The sequence below is a fragment of the Triticum urartu genome, chromosome 6A (genome assembly GCF_056163025.1).
Source record: "Triticum urartu cultivar PI428250 chromosome 6A, HENAU_Tu73, whole genome shotgun sequence".
Lineage (NCBI taxonomy): Eukaryota > Viridiplantae > Streptophyta > Magnoliopsida > Poales > Poaceae > Triticum > Triticum urartu.
The window spans coordinates 240040702-240054038 of NC_141878.1; the positions used below are offsets into that span (position 1 = coordinate 240040702).

A 13337-nucleotide genomic window follows, 5' to 3' on the forward strand; every position below is an offset into this window, starting at 1 on the left:
GTAAGTACGTCAGGGGCTCTCGTTTACCCCATAATACGGCAGCAGAAGTCCAAACACTTTCGACAGTGCGGCACCCCGAACATATAGCACTATATGCATCAGCTCTGAATCATGTCTTTGGTCAAATGTTGGGTTTGCCCGGCTCCCATGCTTTGGTACCTTACGTTCCGTTATATCGGCTATAGTAGCGGTGGGAGAACTACTGCGATTGTGTCCCGGTTCTTCTGGACGAGCACCTCAGTAGAGAAAGCCGAAAACTGACTATCATGATAAGGCGAGAGACTGGTCGCTGTTTGAGAGGTCTCAAGTCCTTAAATACTTTTTCCGCTTCGGGCGAGGAGTCGGCCTTGTTTGGCTCAGGCGTGTATAGAGCCCCAAATTCGGCCCTCCGAATACCAGGGGCTTCGCCAAAATTTAAAATTGTAGACTTCTATTGCTAAGTGTGAGTGATAAAGCATTATAGTCCGATTGCCTGGTTCGTTGCGCTGAACACCTCCCTCAAAGGACCAAAAATTGGGGTAAAGCATGCTCATTTTTATCCCGAACACCCCAGTACTAGTTACATGGCGGCAGAAGCCGACGACCGGCCAACTCTCAGATTTTATAAATGGCCGCACAGAAGGTAATATTTTAAATTAAGAAAGCGTCACATGGCGCAAATAAACTCGTTTCACATTACAGGATCACATGAGCATGTTCACTCAAAAATTACATCCTTGGCACACTCATCCGCCACTAGGCGGGAGCCCTTTAGGACACTCTCATAATAGTTCTCGGGGCAGTGATGCTCCTTGTCCTCCGGCGGCCCTTCCATCACCAGCTTCACGGCGTCTAGCGTCGCCCAGTGCACCTTCGCCTGGGCAAAAGCCCTGCGTGCACCTTCGATGCAGACGGACCGCTTTATGACTTCAAGCCGTGGGCAGGCTTCCACAAGCCGCCACACCAGACCGAAGTAGCTGCCGGACAGGGGCTCGCCAGGCCACATCCGGACTGTAAGGCTCCTCTTGGCCTGTTTGACCGCCTTGTGAAGCTCGACCAACTGCTTCAGCTGGTTGCTCAAGGGCACGGGGTGTTCGGTCATAGTATACTAAGACCAGAACAACTTCTCCACCGAACTCCCCTCCTCGGCTCGGTAAAACTCCGCGGCATCCAGTACACTGCAGGGAAGCTCTGCAAACGCTCCTGGAGATCTCCGAACTCGGGTAAGAAAAAGGAAAGTCTCCTTCACATGCTTGCTTTGCATAATGAATGCCTTACCCGCTGCTATCTTCTTCACCGGGTCAATCTCCTGAAGGGCCTTCTGGGCTTTGGCCTTGGCGCTCCGGACGCTTTCAAGCGCCTGCGCGATCTCAGACTCTCGCGTCTTAGAGTCCAGCTCCAAGGACTCATGCTTTTTGGCAAGAGCCTCGAGCTCTTGCTGCACCTTGCCTACTCGGGCTTCTTGCTTCTCCCGTTCAATGCACTCCTTGGCCGCTTTGTCTTCGGCCTTGGCCAACGCCTCCCTCAGGGTCGCCACTTTGGTCGTGGCCCCTGACAAATCCATGATGATCCTATTACCTTACACCCGAACTCCTTTTTAATATATAGACAAAGGTATTGCTTACCTTTGTTCTCCTCGAGCTGCCTCTTGGTAAGGCCGAGCTCGGTCTTGGACCGCTCTAGGTCCTGCTTCAGGGCAAAGACCTTCGCAGTACGTGCGGTAGCGGCGAGCAGTGAAGCCTGCACATACACATAGATACATTTTGATTAGTCTCCTGAGTCATCATTTGATCCTCTATTCGGCTTTTCTTCTTGAACATTGAACAAAGCATCAGGGGCTACTATCTATGCGGTACAATTTTCTTATATTTTGATCGCTTACCTCAAAGCCTGTTAGGAGGCTGGCGCAAGCTTCGGTCAGTCCGTTTTTGGCAGACTGAACCTTTTCAACCACCGCGCTCATGATAGTGTGGTGCTCTTCATCGATGGAATGGCTGCGAAGCGCTTACAGCAAGTTGTCCGGTGCCTCTAGATGGACAGAGGAAACCGGCACGGATGGTTGGCCCCCCTTAATGGGGGAATGCCTGCCAGAGTCCAGAACCATCGGAGGTTCCGGCGTAGTGTCCGGCTAGGTTCCGAACTCGGAGCCTGTAGAAGCCTCGCTCCCTTGGTACCCAGGGTCCGGGAAGTCGCCGCGAGGCGCCCCTAGGACAACCTCCCCTTGGCTTGGTACCTTTTGAGACAACACCTCGGCGTTGTCCGTAGGGCGAGGGGTGGAAGCGGTCAGAGGAGAACCACTGTTCATATCCGACGAGTCCAAAGAGCCGCTCGACGAGGGTACGTCGAGATGAGCTCGGGACAGACTGCATAATCATGTTCGACATGAGGAGAGGCAGTGCAATATAACATACCATGAAGTACTATGGTGTCCGGACACTTACGACTTTGCCAAGGGCTTGTCCCTGGGTAGCCACCCGTCGCCGCTGTCGGCGGCCGTCGTGGCGCTGTCCGGAGGGAGGTTCCTTCCCTTCTTGGACCCTTCGGCTGCCCCGAATGGGTCGACCTTCCTTTTCTTGTCTCCCCCGGCTGGGGGGGGAGAGCTTTTCTCCTCCTCCTTGTTTCCGTGGGAGGAATGCGCGTCGGAGTCATCGGACGATGAGTCCGATTCAACCTTGCATCGGAGACCCTTTCGGGTCCCCGTTGCCTTCTTCTTGGCCTTCTTTGCCGGCACCTCGTAAGGTGCCGGAGTCAGCATCTTCGTTAGAAGAGCATCTATAGGATCCTCGGGCAGGGGGGCTGGGTAATCAAGCCGCTCCGCTGTCTCTGTCCAGTCCTGTTAATGACATGGAAGCTTAGATCCTGCACATAACTAAACCGGGGCAAATAAATACCCTGAGAGATATAAAAAGCCTACCGGATCAGCGCGGCGCTTTGCGTTGAGTCCGCGGTCCTCGCTGAGTGAGGGAGGAATCTTGGCGCTCTTGAACAGCACCCTCCAGACGTCCTCGTGCGTCGTGTCATAGAGCTCTCACAGCGTCTGGTGCTTGGTCGAGTCAAACTCCCATAAATCAAATGCCCGTCGTTGACACGGAAGGATCCGGCGAAAGAGCATAACCTGGACCACGTTGACAAGCGTGATTTTCTTGTTCATCATGTTCTGGATGCAGGTTTGGAGTCCAGTCAGCTCTACCAAAGAACCCAGGACAGACCCTTCTCTTTCCAGGAGGTGAGCCGCATGGGGACTCCGGATCTAAATTTGGGGGCCGCCACCCAGTTGGAGTCGCGCGGCTCGGTGATGTGGAACCAGCCCGATTGCCACCCCTTTATGGTCTCCTCGTAGGATCCCTCGAGCCAGGTGACGTCAGGCATCTTGCCCACCATGGCGCCTCCGCACTCTGCCTGCTGGCCGACCACCACCTTCGGTTTGACATTAAAAGTCTTCAGCCACAGGCCGAAATGGGGCTTGATGCGGAGGAAGGCCTCGCACATGACGATAAACGCCGAGATGTTGAGGATGAAATTGGGGGCCAGATCTTGAAAATCCAGCCCGTAGTAGAACATGAGTCCGCGGACGAACGGGTGGAGAGGAAATCCCAGTCCACGGACGAAGTGGGTAAGAAAAACTACCCTCTCATGGGGTTCGGGCGTAGGGATGATCTGCCCTGTATCTGGCAGCCGGTGCGCGATGTTCGCGGCCAGATATTCGGCTTCCTGTAACTTTTTGATGTTCTCCTCCGTGACAGAGGAGACCATCCACTTGCCTCCTGCTCCGGACATGCTTGGAGTGGTTTGAGAGGAAGAACGTGAGCTTGGGCGCTAAAGCTCGAGTGTGCGGGAATGGGTAAGCAAGGAAGAAGGCGTGGGTGAAAAGAGTAAATCCTTGTCCCTTTATAAGGGCGGAAGAGGCGATGTGTCTCCCCACTTGCCTGATAAAACCTCTTATTCCCCAAGTGTCGTAATTGATGGAGCGGTTGGGTTACCCACATCCGTGTTGATGAGAATCCCGTAATGAGGGGAACACGATCTCTGCTTTGACAAGACGTTCAAGAAAACCGCCTCGCAATATGTGCGGTGCTGGTTGAGAAAAACGGTTTGAATAATGACCGGACCGTGGCGTGATGTCATGCTGTCAAAACGTGTCAGCAAATTAGATTTGTGGAAATATTATTCTCTCTAAAGTGGTATGTGGAACTTATTTTTTAGGGTCGGACACTATTCTTGTGTTCAAACTCTTCCATGGAGTATTTGGAGGAGGAACCCGCCTTGCAATGCCAAAGACAATACTGCGCGCCGGACTCATCGTCATTGAAGCCTGGTTCAGGGGCTACTGAGGGAGTCATGGATTAGGGGGTCTCCGAACAGCCGGACTATATCCTTTGGCCAGACTGTTGGACTATGAAGATACAAGATTGAAGACTTCGTCCTGTGTCCGGATGGGACTCTACGTGGAAGGCAAGCTAGGCAATACGGATATGGATATTTCCTCCCTTGTAACCGACCTTGTGTAACCCTAGCCCCCTCCAGTGTCTATATAAACCGGAGGGTTTTAGTCCGTAGGACAACATACAATCATACCATAGGCTAGCTTCTATTGTTTAGCCTCTCTGATCTCGTGGTAGATCAACTCTTGTAATACTCATATCATCAAGAACAATCAAGCAGGACGTAGGGTATTACCTCCATCAAGAGGGCCCGAACCTGGGTAAACATCGTGTCCCCTGCCTCCTATTACCATCCGCCTTAGACGCACAGTTCGGGACCATCCGCCGGTTTTGACACCAACACTCATGTTGTGCGTCATCATTTATCTGAAAAGGGGAAGCTTGTATGGTATCAAATAAATAGTTTGCTATGCTATGCTTGGAATCTTTGTGAAATTTATGACTTTACTTGTTGCTCTAAGAACCGTAAAAAACACCTTCCCTACCTATGTGAGTTTAATGATAATGAAATCTTATCTTCTTATGGAAACGGTGCTTATAGTTACTATGATATCGTACAAATTGAAGAATTTGTCGTTTTTAAGGGTGCTCATGAAGTTGCTTCTTTGATTGAAAAGTATGATATTACTCTCTACAAATCTGAAAATTCCGACATACTTAAATATTGCTATGAAAACTATGCTCATAATGCCCATGTTAAGGAATTTATTGAGAGAATGACCATTGCTTTGGAAGAAAATAATGATATGCACAAATCTATAGATAATTATGATTCCAATGATTTGATTGAAATTATCTCTTGATGAACATGATGCTTGCTATTCTTATGGCCATGATGCCAATATTTATGGAGATGAATTTGCTATAGTTCCTTATGGTAAACATGAGATTATTGCTATTGCACCTATACTTGATAGTTCCTTGAATCAAAAGCATGATTGCAATGATTTTACTATAAATTCTATTGATGTCAATTGTGCTAATAATATGCAAAACCCTAAGCTTGGGGATGCTAGTTTTGCTATGTCCGCTACTTGTTGCAATGATCATGATTGGGGTGATTCTTCTTATGATCTCGAAATTTATTTAAGTACCATGAGGAATATGAGATTGATAATAATGTTTGCAATAATACTGAAAGTGGGTTTGGAAGAGTGTCAACTTTAGATCCCATATATTTGGATAATGTTCAATCTTATGAAGTTTTTGATAAAAGTGGGTTTGGAGAGGTCATGACTTCAGTTAATGATATTCCCACTATTTTGGAAGAGTATCAACTTTGCATGCATGGGGATCATGTAGAGAAAATTTTATGTGAGAGCTATATTGTTGAATTTGAATATGATCCGACATGTAATTATTATGAGAGAGGAAAATATGGTTGTAGAAATTTTCATGTTACTAAATTACCTCTCGTTATGTTGAGATTGTTATTGTTTTCTTTCTTGCATATGCTAGTTTTTGCTTGCCTTGATAATTGATTTGCCTATAATATGCCTATGCATAGGAAGTATGTTAGACTTAGATGTGTTTTCATATGCTTTACGATGCTCTCTTTGTGCTTTAATTCTCGTCTTTCATGTGAGCATCATCGGAATTATCAATGCCTAGCTAGGGGCGTTAAATGATAGCGCTTGTTGGGAGGCAACCCAATTTTATTTTTGTTTCTTGTTTTTTGTTCCTGTTTAGTAATAAATAATTCATCTATCTTCTGTTTAGATGCAGTTTTATGCTTTTAATTAGTGTTTGTGCCAAGTATTACCTTTGGGAAGACTTGGGGGGAGTCTTTTCGATCTTGCTGTAAAAAACAGAAACTTTAGCGCTCACGAGATTAGCTGCCGTATTTTACTGGAGAGTGCGATTAGGTTGATTCTTTTTGCAGATGATTAATAGACAAATTACTCACATCTACCAATTTATATAATAATTTTTGGGGTTACAAAAGTGTTTGAAACCTACAGATTACTACAGACTGTTCTGGTTTTGACAGATTCTGTTTTTCGTGTGTTGTTTGCTTATTTTGATGAATCTATGGCTAGTATCAGGGGGTATGAACCATAGAGAATTTGGAACACAGTAGGTTTAACACCAATATAAATAAATAATGAGTTCATTACAGTAACTTGAAGTAGTGGTTTGTTTTCTTATACTAACGGAGCTCATGAGATTTTCTGTTGAGTTTTGTGTTGTGAAGTTTTCAAGTTTTGGGTAGATTTGATGGATTTTGGAATAAGGAGTGGCAAGAGCCTAAGCTTGGGGATTCCCAGGGCACCCCAAGGTAAAATTCAAGGAAACCCAAAAGCCTAAGATTGGGGATGCCGCAGAAGGCATCCCCTCTTTCGTCTTCGTCCATCGGTAACTTTACTTGATGCTATATTTTTATTCACCACATGATATGTGTTTTGCTTGGAGCGTCTTGTATGATTTGAGTCTTTGATTTTCAGTTTACCACAATAATCCTTTCTGTACACACCTTTTGGAGAGACACACATGAATCGGAATTTAATAGAATACTTTATGTGCTTCACTTATATCTTTTGAGCTAGATAATTTTGCTCTAGTGCTTCACTTATATCTTTAAGAGCACGGTGGTGGTTTTATTTTATAATAATTATTGATCTCTCATGCTTCATTTATATTATTTCGAGAGTCTTTTAGAACAGCATGGTAATTTGCTTTGGCTATAAAATTAGTCCTAATATGATAGGCATCCAAGATGGGTATAATAAAAACTTTCATAAAAAGTGCATTGAATACTATGAGAAGTTTGATACTTGATGATTGTTTTGAGATATGAAGATGGTGATATTAGAGTCATGCTAGTTGAGTAGTTGTGAATTTGATAAATACTTGTTCTAAAGTTTGTGATTCCCGTAGCATGCACATATGGTGAACCGTTGTGTGATGAAGTCGGAGCATGGTCAATTTATTGGTTGTCTTCCTTATGAGTCGCGGTCGAGGACGAGCGATGGTCTTTTCCTACCAATCTATCCCCCTAGGAGCATGTGCATAGTACTTTGTTTCGATAACTAATAGATTTTTTCAATAAGTATGTGAGTTCTTTATGAGTGAGTCCATGGATTATACGCACTCTCACCCTTCCACCATTGCTAGCCTCTCTAGTACCACGCAACTTTCGTTGGTACCATACACCCACCATATACCTTCCTCAAAACAGCCACCATACCTACCTATTATGGCATTTCCATAGCCATTCCGAGATATATTGCCATGCAACTTACCACCGTTCCATTTGTTGTGACACGTTACATCATTGTCATATTGCTTTGCATGATCATGTAGTGGACATCGTATTTGTGGCAAAGCCACCTTTATAATTCTTTCATACATGTCACTCTTGATTCATTGCATATCCCGGTACACCGTCGAAGGCATTCACATAGAGTCATATTTTGTTCTAGTATCGAGTTGTAACTTTTGAGTTGTAAGTAAATGAAAGTGTGATGATCATCATTATTAGAGCATTGTCCCAAGTGAGGAAAGGATGATGGAGAATATGATTCCCCCACAAGTCGGGATGAGACTCCGGACGAAATGAAAAAAAGAGGGCATAAAAAAACGAGGAAAAGGCCCAAATAAAAAAAATGAGAGAAAAAGAGAGAAGGGACAATCTTACTATCCTTTTACCACACTTTTGCTTCAAAGTAGCACCATGATCTTCATGATAGAAAGTCTCATATGTTGTCACTGTTGGATTTCGGGTTTCGGCAAAACCCTTGAGGTTCGGACACTAGGGTGCGCACGAAGATCTCTCCTCCCTCTAGCTCACGCCCTCACCGCAATCTCAAGGCTTAGCGCGTCGAACTCGTAGAACAAAGGGACACAAGATTTATACTGGTTCTAGCCACTAATGTGGTGTAATACCCTACTCCAGTGTGGTGTGCTGGATTGCCTCTTGGGCTGAGGGTGAATAGTTACAAGGGGAAGAACAGCCTCTTGAGGAGAGGTGTTCTTCTGCTTGGTGAGTTTGTGTGGTTGTCTTGGTGGAATGGATCTGGTCCAAGATGAGATCCTTTTGTCTCTTGATGAGCCGATCCCTGGCTACGGTGGTGGCTAGCCCTATTTATAGAGGCCCGGGTCCTCTCCCCAAATATTAGGCGGCAAGGGATACCATAACTGCTAGTTTGAAGGGGGGCAGCTAGTACAAGCTATCCTGACAAAAGATGGTCTTCGCCTACCAAAGGCTCTGGTGATGACGCCGTCTTAGGCTCCATGGTGACCTCCGTCCTGCTGTCATGCTGGCCTTGGTCTTGTTGCACCGATATGGAAACCTTCGCTTGATGCCTCGGGACTCCGCGCCTGTCCTTGCCTCTTTAGCACCAAAGAGGAAACGAGGACATTGCGCGCGCTGGCCCCCGCCTGGTGCCCGCCTGGCCTTGGTCGTCAAGGCTTGCGTCATAGGAACCTCGCGAGGTGCCCCTTTCCTTGATCTCTCTGCCCCTCGCGAGCCAGCCTCGTGAGGCCGCCCCGAGGAGGTCTTGCGTCATCCACCTCACGAGGCTTGGCCCCTCGCGAGGGTCTTGAGTGTTTGCTGGTGAAGATGTGTCATACATGGCCGTTGGTGGAGCCACGTCGTGGGCCACAGGTAGGCAAGTCTGGGGACCCCCGTTCCCAGTACACCGACAATAGCCCCCGGGCCCAAGGCGCCCTCGGGCTTGGCTTTGACGCATGGTGGTTGATTGGACGTGGGCGTCTCTGCTTCCCCACGCCGCCTCGGCAACTGCCCGACTTGACAAGTCCCTGCTGCATGCTGAAAAAGGTCATTATGAACTTAGATCGTGGAGGTCGGCGGTTGACCTCCTCTTGGCTATAAATGGGAAGGGGGAGCGGAGCCCCCGTCACCCATCTCTTCCTTCGCTCCTCCTGCTCCTTCTTCTTCCTTGCTTCCTTGCTAGAAGCGACACCCATGGCGCCGGCGAAGAGGTTCTCGGCCGCAGAGAAGGGGAAGGCCCACTAGGAGGGGCCGACGAAGAGGTTCTCAATCCCAGAAAAGGCGAAGGCCCGCCAGGTGGGGCCCAGCTCGCCACCACTCAAGAGGGGGTGTGGTCGCCCACGCAAGCACGTAGCGACCCCCACCGTGTCCCCTCGCGGCAGCGGCGGTGCCTCCCCACATGGCGGGGGTCGCCCTGGTCGTGGCAGTCCCAACGATGAAGTGAGGCACGCCATGGTTGCGCGGCCTCCTCGGTCGTGCTTCCATTCGGCGGAGGTGATGCCGGAGTTCATCATGTGGTCGGAGAATCCGGCTGGCACCTGGCTTCAGCTCCCGCGCTTCTTCGCCGATAAACTGTCGGCCACGGGTCTAGGCTGTCGCTGGCTGTAGGCGGACGGCTGTTGTAGCAAGGCTTCGTGGGTCGCGGTGGAAGTCTCCGGCGCAAGCAACGCGGCCCTGGCCTGCGGCTGGCAGACGTTTGCCCGGGCGCGTGGCCTGGGCAGGTGGTGTGCCCTCCAATTCAAGTACGACGACGATGCGACCCTCTACGTGAGGGTATTTGGGGAAGATGCTCACCGCGTCGGGTGCTACCCCGAGGACAACGACGGCCACGAGGTCGTCGGCCTTAGCGATGGTCGTGACGAGGATGAAGGTGGCTTCGTCCTCGGTGCTAGCCGTGGCTTGTCCAGCTATGGCGGCTCCTCCTCCAGCGACATCTCCAGCAGAAGCGGCTATGACCAGCCGCCATGCTGTCGCGCCCGTTTCAAGGGTGGCAGCGGGTTGTCTCGTCGCCATGCTCCAGTGAAGCGCGAGAAGGGGTCTGGCTGAGCCTAGGAGAGCGCCATGGGCCTGTCCTCGCAAACTGCTGCGAGGGCACGCGCCACTTTTGTTTTGTTCTTTCCTTCCTGCATTTAAGAAGAAACAAGTATGGGACCTGCAGGGGCGTGTAATGAAACATGATTTCCAAGTCGCTATGTTATGTTTATCGTCCATGCGTCCTGTTGTGGTACCAGCGTTTTATGTAGGCGTGTAGAGATAACTTAGCTTGATGTGCCTAAAGTAGTTTCCGCCTCGTGAGGCGCACATTTCCTGGTGCCTGGCGAGGCCTCCTTTACTCGGGAGGCGTCTAGGAACTACAAAATTTCGTTAGGAAACTCTTATTCTTCCGAATCCTGGTTGCAGGCCTCGCCAGCCACGACCTAGCGCTTCGTATTGTGGTACCCGAGGGGCACGGATTGAGAGAGGTGCGCCAGCTTGCGGGCTCGGGTGAGGGTGCCTCCTGAAGAACAGGAAAAACGCTCACAAGGGCACCTGTCCAGCCCCCTCGCGAGGCATGCGAGGGAGAGCACGGACCAAAACAAAAATCCAAAGAAGAACAGAGGAAAAGGCGATCGAACCAAGAGGACAAGAAAAACCAGAATGCGGACTTTCATTAAGGAAAAGGGGGCAAGCCAACTACGGAAAGCAAATGAAAAGCCGCGTCCGGCACCTGGTCTAATCTTCTCACCAGCACGGAGCCAAGCGCTGCCACTAAGACGTGGGAGCGAGCCCCCGAGGCCCGAGGGCGACACTCTTGAGACTCCGAGGCGTGTACAGCCCCACTCATTATTACGTGAGAGTGTCACAAGCGGAGACCTTCACAATCACGGGGCCTTGCTTCATGGGTAGAACTTCCGGAGGTGCTGGATGTTCCAAGCGTTCTAGATGGGGATCCCGTCATGTGTCTCCAGGCGCGCGGTGCTAGGCTTGGAGACATGAGCGATCCTAAACGGGCCCTCCCACATGGGCGAGAGCTTGTGCAGCCCTTCCTTGGAGAGCACCCACCTCAGGACAAGATCGCCCACCTCGAGAATCCTGGAGCGGATGCTGCGACAGTGGTACCATTGCAGCGCCTGCTTGTACCTTGCCGCTCGGAGTGAGGCTTCACGGCGGCGTTCCTCCCCCAGCACAAGGTCCATCCCCCGCATGGCGCCCTGCTGCGTCTCATCAAACGCTAGGACACGCGCGGAGCGATGCTTGACCTCATGAGGGAGGACCGCTTCTGCTCCGTAGACGAGGAAGAATGGGGTCTCGCCAATTGGCTTGGTTGCGGTGGTGCGGATGGACCATAGCACAGACTGGAGCTCATCGTGCCAGCCCTTGCTACAGGCCTGAAGCTTCTTCTTGAAGGTCTTGGTCCTGAGGCCTCTATGGACCTCCGCGTTGGCGCGTTCGGCTTGAGCATTGCTCCTGGGGTGTGCCACTGAAGCGTGGCAGATCTGCGTTCCAAGGTTAGCACAGTATGCCTTGAAAAGATTGCTAGTGAACCTTGAGCCATTGTCGGTGATGATGCGATTAGGGACCCAAAGCGGCTTATGAGACCTTTGATGAACTTGACTGTAGATCCGGCCGGGATGGTGCGGACGGCTTCCACCTCCGCCCATTTGGTGAACTTGTTGATGGCGACGTAGAGGTAGCGGTAGCCCCCAGGCGCTCGAGGGAACGGGCCTAAGATATCCAGCCCCCAGACTGTGAACGGCCACGAGAGCGGGATGGTCTGGAGGCCCTAAGCAGGCTAATGGATCTTCTTGGCGTGGAATTGGCAGGCCTCGCAAGACTTCACCAGCCCGGTTGCGTCGTTGAGCGCCGTATGCCAGTAGAACCCGCTGGGGAACACCTTGCCGACAAGGGTTCGTGATGACGAGTGGTGCCCGCAGTCTCCGCCGTGTATGTCAGCTAGTAGCTCGTTCCCCTGTTCCCTAGAGATGCATCGCAAGGAAACATCATTTGGCCGCTTCTTGTATAACTCACCGTCCTTGATGCAGTACGTCGTAGCCTGTCGGGCCACGCGCTCCGCGTCCTCCTCCTTCTCCGGTAGTGTCCCTTGTGTCAAGTATTCCTGGAGCTCCTTGGTCCAACACCCCTCCTTAGGCTCGAGCGCCAGGAGTAGGCGCGCTCCCGAGGTCGGTTCGCAGGCCAGGGCTCCCGAGATAGGTGGTCGGGGGAGCTCCTCCCCAGGCGGCGCCGGCCCCGAAAGCGGAGGTGCTGCCGACGGCTTGAAGAGTCGCTCCTCAAAGACGCCAGGCTCCTGTCGTTGTCGCTTGGATGCCCTTTTGGCGATGTCATCGGCCTCCTTGTTGGTGCCATGGGGTACGTGCTGCAACTGTAAACCCAAGAAATGCTTTTCCATTTTGCGTACCTCCGTGAGGTATGCCTCCATGTGCTTGTTCTTCGGCTCGTATACCTTGTTGGAGAAGTTGACGAGGAGCTGCAAGTCGCCCTTGATGGTGAGGCGCTTCACCCCCAGGGCCACCGCGGCCTTGAGGTCAGCGATGAGGCCTTCGTACTCCGCAATGTTGTTAGACACCTTCTCGCCCTGCTAGAAGCAAAGCTGCACGGCATAGTAGAGCTTGTCCTGAGTAGGCGAGATGAGCACTGCTCCAGCCCCCGCGCCCTGGTGTGCGAACACGCCATCGAAATACATGACCCAGCCATATGGTGCTTCACTTCCTGGGGCGAGGGACCGGTCCTCGCCTGCTTCAAACCCCGGGGTGCCAGTCCATTCTACCATGAAGTCGGTGGGCGCGGCCCCCTTGATGACCCTAGTTGTGCTGAACTCCAGCTGGAATGCTTGCGGCTTGATGTTCCATTCGGCGACTCTTCCAGCTGCGTTGGGGCTCCTGAGTACCCTCTCCAGTGGGTAGGCCGAGACGACCTTGATTGGGTGACCTTGGAAGTAGTGCCGCAGCTTGCGTGAGGCCACCAGAAGCGCGAGCAAGATCCTCTGAGGCATGGGGTACCGTGCCCTTGCATCCCGCAGTACCGTGCTGATGAAACACACCGGATGCTCGACAAGTGCAGGAATGTCGATGGAGCTTGTCCCTGCCGGCAGTTGGGGCGTCTCCTGAGGTGACGGGACCTCAAGATCCTGATCGCTTGCTGGGGCCTCTGCCGACCCGCGAACACCGCCTTGCTGGGCCTGGTCA

General features: G+C 50.9%; 1 protein-coding gene across 1 annotated transcript; it reads right to left on the reverse strand.

Moving 5' to 3' along the window:
* Nucleotides 1–11926: 11926 nt before the first annotated feature.
* LOC147964877 (uncharacterized) lies at nt 11927–12541 on the reverse strand. Its single transcript, XM_087530192.1, has one exon. The coding sequence runs from the start codon at nt 12539–12541 to the stop codon at nt 11927–11929; it is 615 nt and encodes a 204-aa protein (XP_087386318.1).
* Nucleotides 12542–13337: the final 796 nt, after the last annotated feature.

Bases quoted from the DNA above. Each gene is read 5' to 3' on its own strand.
- LOC147964877 (XM_087530192.1), bottom strand. From the start codon at position 12,541: ATGGAAAAGCATTTCTTGGGTTTACAGTTGCAGCACGTACCCCATGGC.